Here is a 24506-nt window from a genome sequence, read left to right as displayed (position 1 = left end):
ACGTTGAACACATAAATGAGGATTGGGCTGTCATTATGGCATCGTAAAAGAGTCAACTTAAAATTATATTTATTTATAAACACATTGCCTATAAAACGTGCATACTTAATACAAAGGAAGTAGGCAAACCCATAATCAATATTTTAATTACGGATTTTTAAAATTATAGCAACATAATTCTATATGATATGTCACGATTCTATAGTTTTCCTATACTCTCCGCCCCTTTAGCATGTGAGCTAAAATCTTGTCTTCTGATTCCGGGGAGAGCCGGTTGGTGGGCCGGTTAAGACCGTTTGCTTATGGCGCCACCTGCAGGACTCCATGAAAATAAGTTTCAACGCTGGAATCCTCCCGCTGGGCTGTAGGAATTGACCTCACTCAGGCTTATTTTTTAGCAATTTAACGAGATTAATTTTTGTTTTAAATCAGAACGATACTGACAATTTCAAGACAAACCCTAGAGTTTGAAAAGCCGACTGAAAGCCAAAAATAAGACGCGACCTTGATCCTAGTTGAAACTTTGGGACTCCTGAATATCCCAAGTGCACGTAGAAAATTTGACTAAGGAATAATTTATTCTTGAAATAATGGAATAAACGATGCAATATTCCTGGTTTATCACTTGGTCCCTGGGCAGCCCTTAAAAGATGAAAAGTACTTGGCAAGCTAATAACGTCCGCAATTGCAGTGATTAAGCTCTCTCTCAGATGTCCGTGTCAGGACCCGTCACTGGAGCAGACCCACTCATTCTCCAAGCCTGTATTTTATACCGTTTTTGTAGAGGGTTAAGTGTTCTTTGCAAAAGTTCAACAGCCTGCCCCATCAACGTGAAAACGTAAGGGTTATTTCGGAGACTGAAACTGTGGTGATTATATACAGTTGCTGGGATTAGCAAATGCTTCCTAAAGAGTCAGTGGTTTTGATTTTCTTCAAAACATGCGGAATGGATGATCGTCATGGAACTTAAAATTAAATGGATTTTAAGTTCACTAATAAGAGAAGCCCCATGACGCCTTCAGAATTTTAAACATGACACATCACACCGTGCCATGTCCGTGCCTTGCCTGCCTGTGGGCTGTGGATTGTGTCTGGCCATCTAGCTGTGCTGTGGACATCTCATCCTGTCCAGGGTATGGTCGGGATGGAAAGGGGTGAAACTTCTCAGGACCATTGTAGGCAGAGAACCTCATGTGTGTATTTTTGAATTCTCTGCGGTCAGATGACAGTTGTATAGTCAAAGATACTCAGAGTTTGAGGGAAAATATTCCTCTGCTATCTTTTTCCTTTTTAGTAGAAACATCATCTACTCTTTTATTACCTTCTGACTTTTGAACCATGTGAATGCATCATTAAACACTAAATTTAAAATTTAAAAAGTTTAGGTCTTATGGAATTGAGTTTATGTAATATACTCAGAGAGAAAAATAATGATGTTTAATATGAACTGTTTAAGAATGGAAAACACTTTTACCCTTTAATAAAAGAAATACCAGGGGGCGTCCCTGGTGGCGCAGTGGTTGAGAGTCCGCCTGCCGATGCAGGGGACGCGGGTTCGTGCCCCGGTCCGGGAAGATCCCACATGCCGCGGAGCGGCTGGGCCCGTGAGCCATGGCCGCTGAGCTTGCGCGTCCGGAGCCTGTGCTCCGCAACGGGAGAGGCTACAGCAGTGAGAGGCCCGCGTACCGCAAAAAAAAAAAAAAAAAAAAAGAAATACCAGGGTATGTTTTGTTCACTGGAAAAGAAGACAGACAAGATAACTCTAGCTGCAAAGCATAATGCGGTTTCGGATGTTTTACTCAGCTAAGTTACTTCGCTCCCTCCTTCCCACCTTTTCTCCCTCCCTCCTTCTCTTAGTCTCGTCCTTCCCCTCCCCCCCTTATCTGTGTGGAATTATGCAAGTCCCCTTCATTTTAGAACCTCCTGCCACATGACCCATAGGGCAAAGCTAGACAGACATCAATACTACAAATTTTTTCAGTTATTTTATTTTTTGCTTAACAAAGCAAGTTGCTAGCAGTAATTCAATTCTGAAAAACTAGGAATGAATTCCACCCCATTTGATGGTTAAGCTAACCCCCAAACCACCACACTTGCCATTTTTGTCCCATGCACTCATGACCATACATCAGGAATCGTTTTCAGCACATCTGGAGCCACTAGAACGCGGCTGATTCAGAACTAATTTCTAGTGCCGGTTTATTTCCTATTTTTCTGTGCAGCAGTCACGTACCTGAGTTGGGGGCAGGGTAAAGGACTTCCTGACATCTTTCATTGCTCTGTTTCTGTTGCACATGGGTCCATGTTGACCAAGAGCGCTTCTATACTGGAGGTACTGGACCCACCGCATATGGTACTGGCTGGTGGGGGAGGGCGGAGTGGGTGCTCATCGGGGATGTCACGTGACTGCCTGATGAGTGTGTTGGTGAGGGAAGCTGCAAAGCGCCCGCACTGCCACCTGCCTTGGGAACAGGGGCCCTCATTCGATGCAGAGGTGAAGCCAGAGAGAAAGTGGAGAAAGTGACCCTTTCTCTCCACACCTCCCCCGATGTGCCCAGGTCTCTCCAACAGCCTTGCTGACAAGTTGGCCTTCCTGGCTTGGCTGTGAGCTCCACTAGGAGCCTGTCTTGGTGGTGGTGGGTCCTGAGCCCTAAGCCCTGGGCTCCACCCCCAGCAGGCTCAGACAGGGTTGGTTAAAGGAATGAACAAATGACTGAATGGATGAGTGAATGGTTTATCCCCAAGGAACTTCATGGATGAGCTCTACCTGGGAGCATCTGATTTTTATAAGAAAATTCTTGGGGGGTGGGGGTGAAATAATGAATAAGAATTCCACAGGGGTGGAATTTCGGCATCTATGGGGAGATGTCTGGGGCTCACTCTGAGAATCATGTTGTTGTTTTTAAGCTGTAATTTGGGGAAAAACATGTTTTTGAAAATTGGTCATTATTCATCAGATTTTTAGAAATTTAAAGTCAATGTGTTTTAAAAGAGTTCTACTTTGTTCCGGGACTCCAAAACATATTTAAAATTTAGTGCATTCAGAAATACCACCTGTTTTCTAAGGAGGAGGGGGGTGGAGAGGGCAGGCTGAAGAAGAGGCTGTGTCAGGCAGCAGAGGCTCACTCAGATCCTCATTTGCAAAATCCCGCGAGGACAGGGCTCCTTAGTAGCTGCTGGGGCTGTATTTCTTACTGTTTCCGCCTTTCTCATTTTTCTCATAAATAACGTTGCTTTGCTTTTCCATTTTTGCAGTCTTTATCCCAATATTAGGCTATTTTCTTCTCCTAATAATCAAACAACCATAATAAGAGAAGGAACCATTTATTGCTTTCCTTCTCTGGGCCGCCTCTGGGCCTAGGGCTTTGCACTCTGCTCTCAGTAGGACCAACCAGGGGCAGGGGCGTCACCCAAGCTCGTCAGCAACGTGAAAGTTGGCTGACCCACAGAATCTGGGGCCCCGCCCCAGACGCCAGTGTCAGAATCTGCATTTCAACAAGATCCCTTCAGATTGGAGAAGCCTGCTGCCCTCACGAATTATCTCACCGAGTCCCAGCCCGGTGAGAGAGGTACGCACGCTTTCACTTCCCAGCTGAGCAAACTGCAGCCGATCGGTAGATACCTGTAACTGTTCTCCTTGCTCAGTGCAGCAGCCTGGATCTGAAGCCCCACCTCTGGGGTGTCACCATGGGTTCCTACCCGCCCTCTGGTGAGCTGCATCCCTTTCCAGGACGCAGGAACTTCCTAGAATCTCACTGGGGTCACACCTGCTCACCTGCTCTGTGGCTCCCCATGGCCTGTGCAATGAAGTTCAGAATCCTTGATCTGGAAGCCAAGACCCTCCCGACTGGCCTCCTTCCAGTGGCCGAAGCATAGGGACCCTCCCCTCCAGGCGGACGAATCACTGTTCCTCCATGGTGTGTGCACTTTCCTGCACCCCTGCCTTTGTTCAAGTTTTCCTTTTGATCCAGGGGCAGCTCCAGAATGTCTACGTGGGAGGGGCTCGGGGAGAGCCATCTGCCTGGGGTGAGGGTGTGTGGGATCTTGAACCGTGCTTACATAGTCGTTTGGGTGAGATGTCCGTCTCAAAGGGCAGGATGTGGGTGGGTCAGCTGAAGGGGGATGCTGTCCTATCCCTCCCTTGGCCTGACCCGCTGTGTTGAGATCTGGCCATCCACCAAGGCTCAGCCGGTCTACTCCTTTCGTGACGCCCACCCTCATTCTTTTCACCTCCACAGTGGGCTTCACTCACAGACAGAGCATCCCACCTTAGACCGCAGTTATCTACTGGGGTGTGGAACCCCCACTTGCGCACTGCAAACAGTGGGATGGCATGCCCGCCCTCCTGAGGTTCGTCCCAGCCGCACCTTGCACGGGCTCAAACTGGAAAATGGGCAGCCACTGCTTATCCTCAGAGGATGAAAACAAAGAGTCCTTGTTTTAAGAGATGGTTTTTAATAGAAAATGTGAGGTCTAGTAGGGCCAACAGATTGGGAGACAGTTATCAATGAAGAGATAGTTTATTAGTCACCATTCCCAAGAGATGGGTCACACCACACGGGGAGGCACCAGGGTTGATCAGGAAGTGGGAGGAGGGGACATGGGCAAGAGACTTTATTGTGGTTTCCATGGAAAGGATAGGCGAGGCAGGACACACAGGCGTAGGACTGGCTAGTCTGAATGACTGCAGTGGGCTCCAGGGCAGAGGGGCTGGCCTTGGTTGTCGGGACTGGCTCTGGAGGGGCAGTGGCTGGAGCTCCAGGGAGGTGGTAGGTAGTGAACTCTGGGTTGGTCGAGTTGTATTTGAAAAGGATGCCTGGGGGCATGTTGTTTACAATCTCTAGGAGTTGGCTAACCCTGGGAGGAGCAGTCCCTCCAGGGTCCGAAAGGCCCCAGATGTCGAAGCACCAGAACACAGAAAATAAAAGACACGGTTAACACAGCCCTCGACCTTTAAGGAAGCTCTCCGATCCCGGATGCTCGGGCTGAGCTGACGGCAACCTCCAGGAACCCGTGTCTGTCCCCGGCATCTGGCTTCCTGGACTGTTCCCCACAGCTGGATCCGCTGGCGTTTGGTAAGGCCGTTGCACAGAAGACCCACATCGGATCAGAACGTCTGGCTCACCACCCCTCTGACGTCCTTCTAGGGACTCTGGACTGTGATACGCTGGGAAGCACCAGTGGGCTCCCAGGCAGGGGCTCTCGATACAGAAGTGTCCTCTCTCAGTGTGTACGTCTGTCATTTTGGGGGGACAGAGTCTTTCCAAGGGTCTGAGCACTAGGAAGGGTGGGGTGTTCCCCTTGAGGCAGAGGGTCTGAAGGCTGGGGGGGGCGGGGTGCAGCTCGAATGCTGCCAACGCATTGTGGGCAGGAGACAGACCTTGGAAAAATATGTATACCTTTTAGTTCAACCTCCGTTGAAAGGTACTTTCTGATACAAGTACTACGATATTCACAGTTCCAGTCCTTACAAGCAACCCTGAGAGGCAGAAAGGGCCTTTATTGCCAATGCCATGCCCAGGTGGACCTGAAGCTGGGTGAGTGAGGTCCGTGCACAGGGTGGGTGCCAAGTCCCATCCAGGGCCCCTCGTAACCCTGGAGCCTCCACAGAAGAGCACAAGTGTCTTGGTCCAAATCTCTGGGTTTCAGTGCAAAACCCCCTCTGGCTCCAGAAGAAGGTAATTTTGCAGGGACTTCGGCAAGGGCAACTGGGGCACGAGGAAAAAGCACTTTCTGCTAAACAGCTTCCGAATGGCACAGCGGCAGAGATGCTGCAGACAGCGTGGGCTGTGGGCCAAGGCAAAGAGGGACTGGTAGAAAGGCTGGTGCATCTGAAAAGAAGGCGGGGGAACGTCAGTCTGGGCACACGGAACCAACACACGTCTCTCTCCCAGACAGAAGAGCCCTGGCGGCACAGGTGATCCTTTCCCGGCTACTGATGCGGGACAACCCTCCCCGAGAGGGTCCGGATACTTTTCTCAAGTGCAGCTCCTGCCCAGTCAGACGGAAGTCTGCTTTGGGTGATTTCAGATACTATGGGTAGAACCTCCTAGAATTCCCCTCTGCCCACCCGCTTTGTAGAGCACACTTTGTTGTTCAGTAATCTGAACAGGACTCAAGTCAGTGAAACACGAGGGGACATTTTCTAGAAGCTTCTAGAAACAAAAAGTTCTCTCTTTCTTAATTGACAGTCACCTGTGGACTTTGTTGTATGTGGACGCAGTGCCAGCAGCTGCCTCGGTCATATCTTAAGCTGAGAAAGAAACTGACACCCAGGAGCCAGGACCTCCACGGCCCACCCTCCTCTGGACAGTGGTTACTGCAGCCCTGAGCTTCTTAAGCCCGTGTGGGTCGGTTTTCTGTTCCTTGCAGCCCACAGGACCCCAATCAGAACCACAGGTTGTGTGATTACTGAGCCTCCAGAAGAAAAGCAGACACATCAGATATGCCCCCAATTTGCCTTTCTCATCCCTTCTCCAGGTGTTTTCTACTTACCTGAGTATTAGTGCAAAACTCCACACGTGGGTGAACAGAAACAGACGACAGTCTTGTACTAACGGGGGAAGAAGGGGCAGCTTCCTCACCTGAAACACTTCTTCAGGGATCACCTCCTTCCAGGACTCTGACACACGGAGCTGAGGGTAGGAGTTGAAAAGAACCTCGAGGACAGCTGGGGCTGGCGCGCAGGTCTTCAGCACCTGGTTGGAAATGGTGGGAGGCACAGTTTGGGTGGGCTGGGTTTTGGGTCCAGGTGGGCAAGGGTGGGGAGACAGGAGGGTGTGCTTGGGTCCCACTGCTGCCACTTCCTGGCTGTGCGACGTCACTGTCCCCCCAGGGAACAGTAGCAATCCCAGTAACAGTACAATAGGGCCGTTGTAGGGCCCCAGGAGCTAGTGCACAGGTAAGCACAGGGCAGAGCTCTGTAAGGGGCTGTCTTATCAACACGAAACGTCTGGGCCAAGCGGTAGGCATTCAAGTTCCCAGGAGGAATATACTGATGGCCGGGCAGGCTCCTTTGGCTCCAGGGAGCTGCTCAGAGAAAAGGAAATATGCTCTGCTGGGAGGGAATGTGGCCCAGGGATGGTGTTCCCAGTTTCTTACTTCGATTTTCTAACGTGTCGGGAAACTGGGGGAGAAGAATTGCTTCGCTGTTGCATTTCTTCTCCACTCGGCCTTTCCGTTTTATTTTCAGAGTCCCCACTGGCAAAGAATGTTTATTTTCTAATTTGCAAAGTCTACAGTTCAAGTCCATCAGCTTCATCATAGAGATGGAAACAGTGCTTGCTTTTTAAAAAATAAACTTCTTTTTGGTGTTGTTCTTATGAAGAAGTTCGAAAGTACACGAAGTAGACTGAATAGTAGGGGAAACCCTCACGTACCCACATCAGTTCATGGCCAATCCTGCCCTATCCATACCTCCAGATCCCCTCCCTAATGTTATTTTAAAGCAAATTCAGTGTATCATCATTTCATCCGTAAGTATTTGTGTGTCTCTTAAAGGAAGTTTAGAAGAAATGCAAACACAGTTGTCACTGTAACAGCTGAGAAATTAACAATAGTTTCTTAGTAGCACCTAATATATAGTCAATGGTTAAATTCACAAATTTCTCTTAAATGCCATTATATCAAAAACAGTCATTTGTTTGTTTGAATAAGAATTCAAATAAGACCAATACCTTTACATTGGTTGATGTGATATATTTTCAGGTCTTTCTTTTCTGTTTCATGTTGACATATTTGTGGAAGAAACTAGGTTATTTGTCCTGTAGAGTTTCTCACTGTTGGGATTTTGCTGATTGTATCCCTGGGGCATGCCGCTCTTTCTCAGCTTTCTGTAAATTAGTAGTTGGGTTCAGAAGCTTGACCAAATTCAGATTTGATTTTGGGGAGGGGCAGGGCAACTTCATTATTCTCTGTTTGTGAGGTTTAGGACTTACCAAGTGTTGCAGAATTGTTCTTTTTATTTCCTGGTTGAGAAAACTGAGGTTAAGCAATCTTTCTAAGGTCAGGCACCAAATACCTACAGTAGACAACAGTCAGAGCCAATGGCAAGCCTGGCCTGCAGCACGCTCACCGGTGCTCCTTGAACACACCCAATACGGTTGCTCCCTTTACAGCTTACCTAGCTTCTTTCAGATCTAACATCCCTTTAAGACCCAAGAAAGCAAAATTTTAAAATTTCACATTTCTTTGTTCAGAGATAACCACTGTCAACATTTTGTATATACTAAGGTTATATGCACTTAGGCAAGGAATTAATATATATACCAAAATGAGCTAGTGCTTTGCACATCATCTTGAAAATTTATTTTTTATCAAAATAGATTGTGAACAATTCAAAAATTATAAATGAGCATTTAAACATCATTTTTAGTGGCCATAAAATATTGTATGAACATATCATAATGAATTCAATGAATGAACTACTATAAGTTGCCGCAGTATTTTCTGATATTATAAACAGTGAACATCTGTGAACACAATTCTCTCTCTCTCTGCCCCCAGCTGTAGTTGTTTAGATTGCTTATTCTGCATTGCTGGAAGTAGAACTGCAGGGTCGAAGGCTGTGTATGTTTTAAGGCTTTTAAAACATACTGTCAAATTATAAGTAAGTTATTACACTTTTTAAAGAACTGAGTATGAGAGTGCCTCTTTCTTCCTACCCAGACCATCTCATTAATTATTTAAATCTGATAGGTACAATATGGCATGTTTACTTTTGGCTGACCATTTGCCTTTCTTCTTTTGTGAATTGCTAAATTATGTCTTTTGCTCATTTTTTCTACAGTGTATTCATTTTTTCTATTGATTTGTAAGTACACTTTATTTATTAAGGTTATTTTTCAGGTAGGGAATCATTTTCGCAAATAATGGTATTTTCTCCTCCTCAGTATTAATATTTCTTATTTTATTGTCCTATTACATTGGCTAGAGCGTTAAAATTCAATGTTAAATAGCGACATTGATAGCAGGCATCATCATCTTAGTCCTAATTGTTTTTTTTTTTTTCGGTACGCGGGCCTCTCACTGTTGTGGCCTCTCCCGTTGCTGAGCACAGGCTCCGGACGCGCAGGCTCAGCGGCCATGGCTCACGGGCCTAGCCGCTCCGCGGCATGTGGCATCCTCCTGGACCAGGGCACGAACCCACGTCCCCTGCATCGGCAGACGGACTCTCAACCACTGCGCCACCAGGGAAGCCCTTAGTCCTAATTTAAATAGGATTGTCTCTAACATTTCACCATAATCTTGGGTATTAGTTTCACATAAATACTCCAAGTTAAGGAAATATCTTTGTATTCCTAGGTTACTACAAATTTTAGGATTTATTTTTTTTGCCTTTTTCTAACCAAGTTGATACCAAAAGGCTTTCCAATATTAACCCATTTCTGCCTTCACAAAACAGACTCTGGCTATTCTTCTAAATAGAATGGCAGATTCAACTTGCTAAGATTTTTGCAGCTCTCTTGATAACTAAATGTGGTTTACAGTTTCAGCTTTTTGAGCTATTATTGTCAGGTTTTAATATCACTCTATGTTAACTTAGTAAAACCATCTGAGAAAACTATCTTTTTAATACTCTGGTAGATTTTGAAAAGTAGATAATTATTGGAAATAAGAAAGCATGACGGACCTTTCATTTGAAGCTTTTAAGCCTAGCCTTTAGTTGTAGGTGATAATTTAATATTTTCAATTTCTTTCACGGTTACTGGCATATTTTGTTTTGATTTCTTCTTGGCTCAATTTTGTTCACCTATATTTTCCTGGAAAAAGAAAAGAAATTTAGCATTTCATGTGTATCAGTCAGGGTTCTAACAGGGAATAGATGGCGTACTCGATACAGGATCATTCCAGGAGGGTTTATTGATACGGGGCTTATTTATAGCCAGGGGAACCACAGGGAACAGTGCATTGATATAGAGCCGGCAGCAGAGCTACTTCCACTCCTGGGTCTGCAGGGTGAGAGCATGGGGTGGGTGATCCTGGGCCTGAAGCTGAGAGGGCGCCAAGTGGATACATCCTCTGACCTCACTCTCCTTACTCCCCTGCTTCTGGGACAGTGCACTGGTGAAACCCGGGAAGCAAGGGCCAGGAGCCTTGCAGCCGTGTCCATGCAGGTGGAGAACAAATCTGGGCAGGGGCGTATCTCCACTGTATATAGGAATAAGCACCCTGTCTCATTTGAGATTCACTATGATTCTATTGGGAATTGTTTTTCATGTTTAGCCTTGCTGGAATTTTGTCTATTTTAATTTTTTCCTCAGGAAACCAGCTATCGGATTACATTGATCAGTTCTCTTTAAAAATATTCCAATCTATTGCTTTTTGCCTTTATCGTTATTAATCCCTTTCTCCATTTCTCTTTCCAGCTCCTTGGACTGACTGCCCAGTTAACTTGACAATGTGTTTTCCCTTGTGTCACAATAAAGCAATTTTTCAAGCGCTCTGGATCTTCCTTTGAACAGAGGTGTGGTCCGAGCCATAAGTTCTGACGCACAATGTTGTCACTGTCTTTCTTTCTTAAACAGTCTGCAATTAACTACTGACGCAGTATTCATTTGGGAGCGTGTGATGAAATTTTCAAAAAGTTAATTTTTAAAACTTTTTGGCCACACTGCGCCTTGCGGCTTGCGGGATCTCAGTTTCCCAACCAAGGATTGAACTCGGGTCACGGCAGTGAAAGCCTAGAATCCTAACCACTAGGCCACCAAGGAACTCCATAAATTATTTTTAAAAATTAACTTTTGCTATTAATTTTCTGGAGTATTGTATTCTGGCTTTAAATAATGTCTGATTTTGAAGTACTAGAAGTTGTATTCTGTTTGACGGTTCAAAGTTCAACATGTATATGTCACATTTATGATTGGAAGCTTCTAAAATTTTTTTCCCTACTTTATCTATGGGAAAGACTGAGATATGAATTAAAAATCATCTAGAATTATTATTTTTCAGTTACTTTCTCCATTTTAACACAATCTCTTTTTGGCATGTAAGGTTCTTAATGGTTATCTCTTCACTATGGACTGTATCCTTTATCAGTATCGAGCGAATCTTTTCTTCTCATTTTGCGTATTTCCCTGGGATCCTTCTACATTGCATATTGATATCAGTACCTCATTTTATTTTCAGTTTGTTTTTGCTAGAATTACCTCTGCCCACTCTTTAATTCTAACCTTTTGTTTCACGTTGTTTTAAAGTGTTTGAGAGTCTCTACTGGTAATAGGGTAACTTAAGAAATTTGTATTTATTGTTATAGATAATCTGTCTGGTTTTACTTCTATCGTTTTATTCCTTACGATTTTTTATGCTTCTTGTTTCCTTTGTTGTCTGATTTCTGTTACACAGGTTTGTATTTTCTTTGTATTTATCGTTTATATATTTAAAAAAGATTTTTTTTTTGGCTGCATTGGGTCTTTGTTGCCTTGCGTGGGCTTCACATTGCGGTGGCTTCTCTTGTTGCAGAGCACAGGCTCTAGGCGCTCGGGCTTCAGTAGTTGTGGCTCGTGGGCTCTAGAGTGCAGGCTCAGTAGTTGTGGTGCACGGGCTTAGCTGTTCCGCAGCATGTGGGATCTTCCCGGACCAGGGATCGAACCCATGTCCCCTGCACTGGCAGGTGGATTCTTAACCACTGTGCCACCAGGGAAGTCCCTATCTTTTATATTTTGGAAGTCTATATCTTATTTAAAATTGTACTAGTGGTTACCTTCAGAATAAAAATATATTAACCTATACTTCTCTAAACATCAAAATAGTATCTTTTGCGCTCTAGATGTACCATTATCCCTTCTCTCACCTCTCTTAACCAATTCTTCTCCCTCCTTAGTAACATCTGAAGTTTGTGTTCTGGATTATAATTAGCACAAGATCTTATTTTATGCTATATATCTCCTTGGGAAATAACTTTTGGTAGTTGCATTTAGTTTCACCACCTGCCTGACAATTATTTAAGTTGTCTCTATTTTAACTGGATTGTTTAAGCCATTCATTCCACAGATATTTAATCAATTTCCTACTAGACGTTAAAGATTGTGTTATGTTTGTGTGATAACAAAGGCAAGCCTTGGCTTCACAGAATTTTACGGTTCCAAATGATACAGTCTCAAATAATAGTAGCAGTAGTAGTAGTAATAAAAATAAATGTATAGGTGCCGTAGTACTATGGTGAGAGAATCACCAGGTGCTAGAAATGACACCTAACTCAGACCTAGATTTGCAATGGGGTGGTGAGTTGATCAAGGAAAGATTTCTGGAGGAAGTGACATTCAAGCTAAGACATGGAGTAGGAGTTACGAAAGGTGTGGAGAGTTCTGAGGACCAAAATGTTCTAGGTGGAGAAAACATTTACCAAACTTGGAATGGGAAAAGGAACAAAAAATATTGGCTGTGGCATGGAGTTGGACACGGGGAGTAGTGAAAACTGGGACTGGAGAGGAAAGCAGGGTCAGATCTAGAAGACCACCGTCTGCCATGATAGGGAGGGAGGCTGGACTTACCCTGAGGGCACCCAAGAGGCCTTGAAGGATGAGTGGAGGAGTGACAGGGTCAGGTTTTAATTTTAGAAATGTCACCATGGCTACAGTGTCGAGAAGAGTTTCATGGGGCCATATTGGAGGCAGACAGCCCAGTTACGAGGGTATTTTTGCAATCTAGCGGAGAGATGGTGGTGGCCTAACCTCAGCTGGTGGCAGCCAGGATGGAAAGAGAAGAAAGATTTTGAGAGATATTTAAGAGGTCGACCTGAGACAATGTGCAGATTGAGTTTCCCAATCCTGAGACAGTCTTTCCCATCACCTCTTGGTCAGCTGGGTACTCCCATCCCATCTGGCCTTTTGTCTCCACTACTCCACCCAACCCGCCCTTGCCAAGAGCGCCCATGAGCAGGCTGCATCTGGTGGTCACGGCTCTGCCTCGCCTCGTGCTGTGTATCAGCACTTCTGACACAGTTGATCATGTCCTCCACTTGATGTGTTCTTCTCTTGGCTTCCAGGAAGCCACATTTCTACTCCTTCACCTCCCTCACTGCTGCTCCTTCTGTTTCCTCTGCTACTTTCTCATCTCTGCATCTTCTCCCTGCTGGAATGGCCTTGGATTTAGTCCTCCTTCCTCTTCTCTATTTACTCTCCCTTCCTGGTGATCTCATTCAGCTTCCTGGCTTTAAATACCATCCATATGCCACCGGCCCTCGAAAGCGTATCTCCAGGTCAGTCAAACCTCCCTCCCAAGCTCCAGGCTTGAATAGCCAACTGCTTACTTGATATCTCCTTGTGGCTGGCTCTATCTCACACTTAATGTATCGGAAACGTAAATCCTAAGTCTCCCCTCAGCCCCGGACTTACTTTCCCCATAAGCTTCCCCATAACAGTTGATGGTGCGTCTCACCTTTCAGTCTCTCAGGCTAAAAGTCTTGGAGTCATCTTTGACTCCTCTTCTCTCATGTCCCACAGCCAATCTGTCAAGAAATCCTGTTGGCTCCACCTTCAAAATACATCCAGAATCAGACCACCTCCCTCGTCCATGCCACCGTTATCCCTCAGGTGGATTAAGGTCACAACCTCCTAAGTCATCTCCCCACTTCCATTCTGTTCCTCCTAAGGTATGTTCTCAACATGGAGACCGCAAAAAGCCTCATAAGATGTCAGTCAGGCCATACCCCTCCTCTGCTCAAACCACTCCAATGGCCAAAGTCATTGCAATGTCCTACGAGACCCCACACAGTCTGTGCCCCTCCCCCACCTCTCCCATCTTATCTCCTGCTACCGTCCCACTGGTTCTCTCCACCTTCAGCCACACTGCTTCCTCTGTTGTTCCCCACGTGGATCAGGCTCACTCCAGCCTTGGGGCCACAGACTCTTGGCCTGTCTGCTGGGCTGCTCTTTGCCTAGACATCTGCTTAGCTGATTCCCTCACCTCTCTCAAGTCTACTCAGAAACCACCCATCCTAACTACCCTCTTTAAAACGCACTGTCTCCCGTCTTGCTTCTTCTCCCCTAGCCCTTATCATTTTATTGGCCCATTTATTATGCGTGTTGTTTACTGTCTGTCTTCCCCATTAGCATGTAAGCTCCATGAGGGAAGCGATACTTTTTTCCCCTGATTTATTCACTCACTAGGTCTCCTAAGCGTCTCGTATGTTGTTGGCAAATGCTGGTGCTCAATAAATATTTGTTGAATAAATAATGCAGTAAACAGAAATATTTTTTCTTTTAAAAAAATGCATTAGGGAGGCATGTCTTATGAGCCCTTGATATCTAAAAGTGTCTTTCTTTTGCCATCAAAATGAAAGCTATCTTGGCTGAAACTAGAATTCTAGCGTCCGAACCTTTTCTTTAAAAATCTGTAGATGATATTTCATTGTCTTACAATAACACTGCAGCAGAGAAATCTGAGTCCAGCCTGATTTTTATTCCCTTATGAATAACCTGTTTGCTGCTTGGATACTCTGCAAGCCTTTTTAGAACATTTTTTTAAGAATGTATATAGGTATGTGTCTCCCATCACTGATTTGCAGAGAATGTCCATTCAACTTCTCTATGTTAAGATATTTTAGTGCAGCTAAGTCTTCTTCTATTATGTCTTTGATTATTGTTTCTGATCCATTGTTGTATGTTCTTCAATAATATCACTTATCTGTGAATTGGCTCTCTGCTCTTTGTCCTTTACGACCATCACTTTGTTTTTTAGTTTCTTGGCTTTGTTTTCTCTTTTGCACTTAAGAAGTTCTTTTTTTTTTCGTTTTTTGTGGTACGCGGGCCTCTCACTGCTGCGGCCTCTCCCGTCGCGGAGCACAGGCTCTGGACGCGCAGGCCCAGTGGCCATGGCTCATGGGCCCAGCTGCTCTGCGGCACGCGGGATCTTCCTGGACCTGGGCACGAACCCGTGTCCCCTGCATCGGCAGGTGGACTCTCCACCACTGCGCCACCAGGGAAGCCCTCTTTTTTTTTTTTTTAAATAAATTTATTTTATTTATTTTTATGTTTGGCTGCATTGGGTCTTCGTTGCTACATGTGGGCTTTCTCTAGTTGCCGCAAGTGGGGGCTACTCTTCGTTGCAGTGTGCAGGCTTCTCATTGTGGTGTCTTCTCTTGTTGGGAGCACGGGCTCTAGGCACGCAGGCTTCAGTAGTTGTGGCACACAGGCTCAGTAGTTGTGGCTTGGGGGCTCTAGAGCGCAGGCTCAGTAGTTGTGGCGCATGGGCTTAGTTGCTCTGTGGCATGTGGGATCTTCCTGGACCAGGGCTTGAACCCGTGTCTCCTGCACTGGCAGGCGTATTCTTAACCACTCTGCCACCAGGGAAGCCCCAGAAGATCTTTTAATATTAGTCCTTTGTAGTGAACATTGTGGTTGACTTCCCAACACTCCAAATGATTAGATTAATTCAATCATGATAATTCTATTCCACTCATCATTTAATGGTTTGGGGAAGGACAGGTTTAAGCCAACTGAGGCCAATAAGACACAAAGAAAGACTTCCTCAGGGCTTCTAGAGAAAACAGCTGGATCTGAATAGGAGGCTGGTTGGCCCAGTTGCTGGAAGCCATTTAGGGACCAAGAGAAGGACCATTTTGAGGGCAAGGCTGACTTACTGAGCTTGAAAGGCATCTGGTTCTTTGATGATGTCACTGAGACTCAGAAACCACCAATCCTGAAGCCCGTGCTTCTTGTTAGGAGAGATACAAGGGAGGCTGGAACCAAGGGGCTGCCTGGTGGGGCTGTGACTATGAGAAGGAGCCCCCTGGGGGTACTGGAGCCATGGAGATGCACGTGCTGCAGTAGAAGCTACCTGAGGTGGAGGAAGAGGGGGAGAAATACCTTGGCTTTTCCCCCTCCCCCTCCAATTCCCCATGGTGTCTCCGTTGGCTGAACCCAGTCAGAAGCCAGCTGATATGGGGCTCCGTGTTAGCTTGAAGGGGCCCTGTACCCTATCAGGACGCAGAGCAGAACACAGAGGCAGCAGGGACTGGATCTGGGGGCACACATGCAAACAGCACAGCACCCTCACTTACATCATTGATTTGATGTTTTTAATGAATCAGTTCTGCCTTCTACTTCCTTTAATGTGTAATCTGACCTACCACTGTGCTCTTGCTTTCTTGGTATAAATTTATCTCCATCTTCCTTTTCATGCCATTCTATTGACTCCTCAGCTTAACCTGTCTGGTTTTATGGATTTAAAGACGAGATCTTCTTGCATTCCATAAAGGATGGCACACAGGGCACACAATTTTTCAGATCTTCTTCTGGATCTTTTGATGAGAGGTACAGATTTCGTCTCTACTCTCAGGATGCTATCTCATTTTTCTTCTTCTGCCCTTCCCCACAATGAATCCATTAATTTTTTTCTGTATTCATCTCTGATTAAGGTGAGATCCAGACACGAGGTCTGTCAACATGCAGGGGAAGTCCATGGTCCCGTTCTCTGTTCACCTGTGAGATGGTGGAGGGGCAAAGTGGAGGAAGGCTGGCGAGGGCGATGCCCAGCCTGGTGACCTGTGCTCCACCAGGAGGCCTCTTCCTCCCACCCTCCCCCCAGCAAAGTAGCAGGTTGCCATGGAACTCAGGTTCCTCAGTTTCCACCTCTGCACTTTACTGCATCTCCCATGATGCACTGCACCTCCACAAGCATCCCCTACTGCCCGGTGGACTTAAACTATTTGTCTGTAATGTCTGCCTGATTGCCTGAAAACTCAGGGCCGTGGAGCAGAGCCGCGTCAGCCCTTCCTGACTCAGACATGAGATCTTCCTGTTGGTGCCGTGGGTTTGCTTCCTCCCCCTCCCCCTCTTCCTTCCATCCTTCCTTCCTCCTGTCTACGTCTTCACAGATATTTTAACATGAAGACAGGAGCAGCTGCCCATTTAAATTGGTAATCCTATTACTATTATCATCTCTGGTCCCCTCCCTACCCCAATTTTGTTTTTTCCCTAATCCATTACTGTCACAAGCTCCGGCTTAAGTGGGCTTTAGAGAAGGAGAGAATGAACACGGTGGGCTGAGCTGCAGAGGGAGAGCCAGGCAGGCGTGCATCTTCCCAGCCCAGCCTCGCACCCCACCGTGTGCTCTTGACATGCTGGTATTTCTGGCTTACACGAGCCACCACTAACATGCCATTTCCGGGAGCACAGTGAATTCCATCGGCCCCTTTTCTGTGTTGGGAGGAAACCATGCCATTGAAAAGAGCAGTTCACACTGGATCCCTCCAGATCTAGTCTGTCTGTCTTTACATGGTATCCTAGGCAATTCCTGCATCTTCAGACTTTCCTCAGGCCAATCTGGACCCTCCAGCTACCCTCCCATTGGCCCTCTCACTTCTCTGCAAAATATTCAATGGTTCCCAGTGACTGCATGCTACCTGGACATCCCCATCCCTCCCCTCAAGCCCCAGCCCCCAGGAACAGCTGCCCTCCCTCAGTAAGAGCTCCCCTCCTCCAGGCCCCTCCTCCCTGGGTCACGGACTGTGACAAAGTCTTATTGCCTGTCTCTGGGAATTCATTTCCTGTCTCTCCTCTGTTCCACCTCTCTGGGGCTCCCGGGCCCTTCCCAACCCCTCCGTGCTGTGCCCCCCTCACGTTTGCCAGGCAGCTGGCTGCCTTCATTATTTTTACGCCAACACAGTTTAAAAATCTCCGCTGCCTCCTTGCTGTCTGTGGAGAAGCGGCTGCCACGTTACTCTGACACGCTGATGGCATTAGGGTCCGCGCACACTCTCTTCAGCTAATGAGGCGGCAGAAAGAAAATTAAGGGGAAAAATCACACGGGCACACTGCTTTCTATGTAGATGGAGAAATAAAACAAAAGCAAGGAAAACAGAGGCGCGCTACTGCCGATAGCTCATCTCCCCGCTCCCACGGGGGCAGCGTGCAGGCACTGCTGTGTAAAGGCAGGGAAGGGAGCCCTGGGTTTTGACTACTGCGACCCCAGGCTCCCCCCACGGAAAACTCTAGGAAATTGGAGTGTGAAGTCACGTTACCTAATTCCGTAATTCGGTAAAAAGAAAACAAAAACTTCAGGTCCATATGTGCAGCGTGGTCAATGCCCAGAAGGAGAGGCAAGACCAGAGGTTTGCAGATATTTCTAGAATCTGTCATTCTCGCCCTCCACCTCCCATTTCCCCTTGCTCCAGCTACCTGCATCCCTCACCTGGACCGCACGGCAGCCAGGGGTTTCCCAGCAGCCCCCAAGAGAGCATGTTCTCTACCCCTGAGCAGAGAAATCACCCGCCAATTCTCACTGGATTATGTCACCTGTCTGCTTAAGATGACGTAATAGATTCCCATTTTTCTTAAGACAAAGGCGCAAACCCTTAATGGGGGCCCTGCCTAGAGTCCCGGCTCTTGCTGTTTCCCCTCCAGCTACTGGGTCATCCCCCCACCCCCACCGCTGCACATATTGCAGAGTTCCTTCTGCCCCAAGACCTTTGCACCTGCTGTTTCTTCTGCCTGGAATGATTTCCCCTCCCCTCTTCACACAGCTAAGTCTCCAGTCTTCAGATCCAGAATCACTCTATAAGCCCTCGAGGGGGCCTCGGACTCGCTGCTCAGCCAGGTCTGGCCCCTCGTTTGGTACCTTCGAGGTCTGGAGGGCCTTGGCTTTGCAGCTTTTCACGTCACAGCAATTTCCCAGTGGTGTGTGTGGTTGTCTGAGTCAAGGCCATCTCACCCACCTGACTGGCGCTCCATGAGGGCAGGAAATACCCATGCTCCGGTTCAACACTGTACCACCCGCATGGGAGCACAGCCGCTCCCTAGAAATGTTTGTTGAATGAATAAGTGCTTAAGGGACGCCTGTGGGGGAGAGCTTTCATCACCAGTGTTGGCCTGGCACTTCCCCAGCTCCTGGGCAAATCTAAGTGTGAGTTTTTTATGACTGCCCAGGTGAGGGGCAGGAGGAGAGAGGCACGTGAGCAAAGGCCTTTATCCCAGACCAAGCATCCAACCCACGAAGTCAACTAGTGGCAGCTGGTCTGGTTCCACCCTCGTGGGCGTTTCTCTGCCCTCCTGCCCGCTCTCCTCCAGGCCGGGCCCCCTGCGTCCCGGCAACTTCCAGAATTCAAACCTGGCTGCATCCTGACATCGCACCTGCACCTGCCCTCGCGTCCCCACCTGACTCTGGTGTTAAGTAGCGGTCAGCCGGGCAGAAAGGCCTGGCATTGTCCACATGCTTTGCTTTCCCAGCCGTGACACCGCTTTGATGTTTGCGGCAGCGCAGTGCGCGCGGCTCCGACGGATGCTTCGAGTCCGCCTGCTGCGGCGCTGGTGCCTTTGTCTGGGCACCGGGGAACTGTGATTTATGTCATAAGCTCGCTGTGAAACCTTTTGCCTCAGTAATTCTGAGCTCCGTGGGTGTCTCTTTACATCTATTTAAAGCGCGGCTGCTGCCCACGGCTGGCGTGCTCTGTGACATTCCCCGGTGCCTCTGTGTACGCCTCGCCATGGCGCTGAGTCCTGCCTGCAGAGCATCTTTGTGGCTCGTTTCAGCGTGTTTGCTGCGCGCTCCACGGGGCTGCTGAGCGAGTCGGGTCTGCGCTTTGATGTCCCGCGTGCTGATTAGACCCCTTTCCCGGTGGAGCACATGCAGGGGGTCTGGATGCTGATGCCACATTTCCAGAGCGTTCGCCCTGGTTGTCCTGGGGCGAGGCCAGAGCCTCACAGGCACTTGTACGTTGGCTTGGAGGATGTCCAGGTTGGTAGTAAACGCGCTCTTGCCCGCAACCTGCTCCTAGCCGGGGGCGCCGGGGGTGGGGTGCTGGGGGCAGGGGGCTGCGGACCTCCTCCGCACCGCCCCCTGCCCCCACCCCCACCCCGAGGTGTGGGCGGGTCTCAGCGCAAAGACATCGGAGGCCCGTTTCCAAAGATTTTAACTGCAGCGCCGTGCCCCGGAGTTGCTGGAATCCCCTTCTCTCATTCAACAAACTGACTGAAGGTTCCCTGCACTGTGCTCTGTGAAAGCCTCAAAGTATTAAGATTTCTCAAAGAAACTCCGGTTCTTTCCGCAATGGTGTGGAACTGCTGGGAGATTCATCATCATCTCCAGAAGCCAAGCACCTCTCGTGGCCTCTGGGTCCCCGTTGTAACTAACTGTCCCCAGACCCAAACCCACAGCCACCCCGCACCAAACCCACTGACCTGCTCCATTCCTGTGTGGCTGACAAAGGATGTCATGAGGGGATCCCAGGACAGGGCCCCTGGAGGCCCAAAGGGGAGGCACTGGGTTTGCTCTGCATCTCTAGGTCAGGGTGGGGTGATTCCCACAGCCTTGGAGACAGAGTTCAGGTGCTAGAAGTCCTGTCCCCCGGGATGATGCCTGTGGGGCTGCACCTCGGACACTGAAACCTGGACAGCGGTCTCTAACAATCGAATGCCTTCGAGGCTAACAAAGGATTAGTACTGGTCACCACTGAAATATACTGATTTTCTTTTTTCTTTAAAAGAATTTGTCCCAGGTGTTTTTCACTGTTGGGCATCATGTAAAATCTTGTTTCTTTCTTTGTTGTTTCATTGTTTCTTGTTCATTCTTTATGTCGTTTCACACCATAAGGGCTGAAGGGTGCATCTTGGTTTAAGGCACACACGGTGTGAACTGGAGGGGTGGTAGGTTTCCATTTTATCGGTAGATGAACTAAGCCTGCTAATATTGGGAAACGTCTAAATGTGAATCATGAATATAAAAGGGAAGTGTTATAGAATACAGAAAGGCTGGCGTTTCTTCCCTTTCAAGAGTCCATGCACGGCGTGGAAGTCACTGCATTAGTAGAATGCCTCAAGAGGATGACTCGAAGACGGTGCAAGACTCGGCGTAAGAAACTTGTCATCAAGTTTGTCAAGTAAGGAAACACCCAGGGAATTGTCTGGGTGGATTTTCCATTCTCACCTGTGTTTTGAGAGACAAGAGTTTTACTCTGTATGCATCTGGGATGCAAAGTTAGCATCTGAAAGAAATGTGTGAATCTCACTATTTCAGACCATCTAGACCATCTAGCTGTTGTCCTTTTAGGATAACAGCTTTTAGGCTATTTGTGTAAAGCTTATCAGGCCAGACACGTCTCTGGCATATGACCGGTGAGTCTGGGATAATTTTTAAATTTAGCACAGCCAATTTTACATCGAATGGAATGACCTCCCTTCAATGAAGTCTTTCGGGGGAGGACAATAGCTTATTTTAACTAGTATCTTGGGAACTTTCCTTTTGGAAACATTTTGTCTTTATTTTCTCTGATAAGAAATGTTTATTCTTCATCTTTATCATTTCAGTGCAGATCTGACACGTGGAAAGGCGACAGGCAGCTCAGAGCCAAGTCTGCAAAGTGGGGTTGAGGTCCCAACACAACCTTGACCCTGAACAGGGCATTTCACCTGATTGAAATCCAGGTAAGGGAATGTCAGGAACCTGGTGTATTTCACAGGCGTGTGGTGAGGACTGAATGAGAGAAATCTGTGAAGTGCTATCATTAATCCTATTAATAAGGTGGATGGTCACGTTGCGTATTTCATTTCAAGCCGAATACCAGATGCGACAAGAGACTGATTTCATTGTTCATCAGTTACACCAAAAGATAATCTGCTAAAATATTTTGAGCCATGACGGCATCATAGAAACAGGGGCCTGGCGTCCCCAGGTGACAACTCTGCAAGGTCTCACTCGAGTATGCTTGTTGACCCCCCAACCTTTTCATTTTCTAGTGACTCTAGAAAGGGTTGCCCAGCCCTGGCTCCTCAAAGTGTGGTTCCAAGACCTCACCCTCATCTCTAGTCTTGCTAGAAATGCAGACTCTGCCATCCCCTCCTGCGGGATCAGAATCTGCATCTGGACCAGTCTCTAGGGGGCGTTCCGGGCCCCTGAAAGTCTGAGAAGCGCTGAATGCCCCCCGGCGGCAGGCCGGGTCCCTGCGCTGCCAAGTCCTCGTGGCCTGTCCCCGACCCCTTCTTACCTTGGGGAAGGCGTCGGGCCACACGGTGGGGGAGCCGTGGTTGAGCAGCTCCTGCAGCGTGCGCTGCGGCGCGGCCTCGGGGGCGCAGGCGGCCGTGTGCAGCACTCGGGCCAGCGGCGACGCACCCCCGTAGTCGAGCGCGCCCGCGTCGGCGCCGTGCCGCAGCAGGAGGCGCGCCAGGCCGTGGCGCGCGTGGCCGCAGGCCTTGTGCAGCGGGCTGCGCTCGTCCTCGTCGCGCGCGTCCGCCGCCGCGCCGCACCGCAGCAGCAGCGCGCACAGGCGCAGGCAGCGGGCTTGCTCGTCGGGCCGCCGCGCCGTGCCGCACGCCGCGCTCAGGGCCGTCTCGCCGCGGGCGTTCCTCGCGTCCACGAGCGCCCCGCGGCCCAGGTAGAGGCGCGCGTGCTCGTCCAGGCCGTGCTGAGCCGCCACGTGCAGGGGCGTGTCCAGGCCCGCGCCGCCCACGCGCTGCACCGAGGCACCGTGCTCCAGCAGCGCTTGCGCGCACCTGCGGGGAGGCCAAGGTCAGTCACCCGGGCTGGGCCCGGCGGACGCCCCGGCACCGGCGCCCTGTCTCCCCCAGCCCGGCACGCCCTGCCTGCGGGTTCCGGCGCTTCGGACCCCCCTCCCTCCCCACAGGGGGGTGTTGGCTCCTAAAACAACCAGGACAGGAATCCAGGTCTCCCGTGCCCCGGCTATAGGAGTTCAAACTGAGCTGGGGGAAAAAAAAAAAAAAGAGATTAAGGTAAACCTGGGGGTACAGGTTACCAAATGGTGGCAACAGCTAGGAACTTTTCCTAAGAACCCACGCGCCGCGTTAATATTTACCTTGTAATTTGTAACTACTTGGTGCTACCCTGGAAGATAATGTGGTTCAGGTGACGGTGCTGGAAACACGAATTACCCGGGCGCTTTGTCACAGGTGGCACTTGAAGGGTCTGGGAGTCAGGGCTCTAAGGAGGGCCCCTTCGGCCGTCGGGCTCTTTATCAGCCGGCAGGTACCTGCGCTTTGGCAGCGGTGTGAGGCAAGGCTTGCCTTCCTCCCTGGGAGGGAATCTATCCATCCCTCAAGACACGGACACAGAATGGCACTGGGGTGTCCTCAGCACTGGGTGCGTGGGCGAGACCCGCAACCACGCCCAACTGTGGGACTGTCTTGGTTTCAACCAGGCTCTCCTTGAACAGACTGCGGATTTTGGCTGTTGCTAAATGCCACGATGGCGCCCTGGGGTTTGCGGGCTCCCCTGGGACACTGTGGTCTCCCCCAGAGGTGGGTGTCTCCTGCTGCTCCCAGGCCCATCCGGTGGGTCCCAAGACTGTCCTCTCCCAGGACAGCAGCTTCCACCTGGGAGAGCTCCAGGCCCCTCACTCCAAGCCCAGGTGGCATTTGCTGACTGGGCAGGCCCATGCTGGACGCGGGGCCTCAGACACTGGTGGGGAACTCAGCCTGGACCAGCCTGAGAGTAGGACAGCCTCAGAGACCCTCCCACCACACTCCTCCATCTGCTGGCCCTTGTCCTTCACGGGCACTGCCGGAACACCAGCCCCACTTCAGTCCCCCACTCCCGGGTCACCTCCTGGACGTTGCCATCAGTGTGTTTACTCCACTTCTGGCGTCGGACGCGCCAGCATGCTGACTTCACGGCGTAAGGCTCTGGTCCGTCTCGCTAGCCCTCCTGTTGGTACTCTACTCCTCTCTGCTCTGTTGAGACTTGGGTCATCGGCCCCTGGCTTTCTCAGCCCTTCCTGGCTTCACTTCCTTCCCTGGGCAGCCCTCCACTCTCTCTTCTCGGCATCCTCAGGTCCCTTGAGTTGAGGGGACGTGGCCGTCCCCTGCGTCAGTTGGCCACATTTTCAGCTGGGAACCCAATCATCACCCACCCGCTCTTCCCCGCCTTGGCTGCAGGGTGCTGCTGGAGGGAACACCATGCATGGAGATCGGCCTCTGGGCTCAGCTGGTCCTCAGGGCCCTTTGGTTCTACTTCCCAGGACTGAGCACCAGCTTCTCCTTCCTTGCCCTTTACTGGCTGTTCCAAATGTTGACCGCTGTCCCCAAGAGGTCCTATTTCTACTCTCCTCCTTCTCAGCAATCTACCCCTGCTTCACTCAGAGTGCACGTTCTCCCAGGAACTGCCGTCCTTCCCGCCTTGTGCCGTCTAGTCGGCCCCCATACCTGTTAGCGTCTGCGTCTACACGATTGCCCTCTCCTACTTCCATGAGTCTGAGGAAGGGGCTCCCTCCGGATCCTCTTGCCCCAGGTGTAGTCCTCTTCTGCTTCCTTGGGGGTCTCGCTCTGGGCAGTACTTGCTCTTCGCTTTCCCCCTGTCCCCCACCCCCTCTTCAGGGGGCCACTCAGCCCCGTCGATTCCATCTCTTGAATAATCACCTGAACTGCTTCCTCCCTCCATCCCCATTGTCACCATCCTTTGTTGAGGCCCCCAGTCATTTTTTGCCTGAAGCTAACGACAGTCTCTTAATTTGTTCCCTGCGCCAGTCTAACAAGCTCCGTACTACCCAGAAAGAGCCTTTCCAGTGTGAATCGTAAGACCTGTGCCCGCTGAAAACCCAGAGGCTCCTTCCGGCGGCTGAA

At 49.1% G+C, this 24506-nt stretch overlaps 1 protein-coding gene across 2 annotated transcripts in view; it reads right to left on the bottom strand.

Moving 5' to 3' along the window:
- Positions 1-4501: 4501 nt before the first annotated feature.
- ASB18 (ankyrin repeat and SOCS box containing 18) overlaps positions 4502-24506 on the bottom strand; it is a 63433-nt gene continuing 43428 nt past the window's right edge. For both annotated transcript variants that reach the window (XM_067740136.1, XM_067740135.1), the window contains 3 exons: positions 21920-22424; positions 6585-6698; positions 4502-5831 (listed from right to left, as the gene is read on the bottom strand). In XM_067740136.1, the coding sequence (XP_067596237.1) occupies positions 5646-5831; positions 6585-6698; positions 21920-22424 (805 nt within the window). In that variant the 3' untranslated portion in view covers positions 4502-5645. The remainder of the gene's footprint in view (positions 5832-6584; positions 6699-21919; positions 22425-24506) is intronic.

This window comes from Pseudorca crassidens, chromosome 6 (assembly GCF_039906515.1).
Source record: "Pseudorca crassidens isolate mPseCra1 chromosome 6, mPseCra1.hap1, whole genome shotgun sequence".
In the NCBI taxonomy this organism is placed as follows: domain Eukaryota; kingdom Metazoa; phylum Chordata; class Mammalia; order Artiodactyla; family Delphinidae; genus Pseudorca; species Pseudorca crassidens.
The sequence above is the reverse complement of the archived record's forward strand: the minus strand, read 5'-3'. Positions and strand labels throughout refer to the sequence as shown.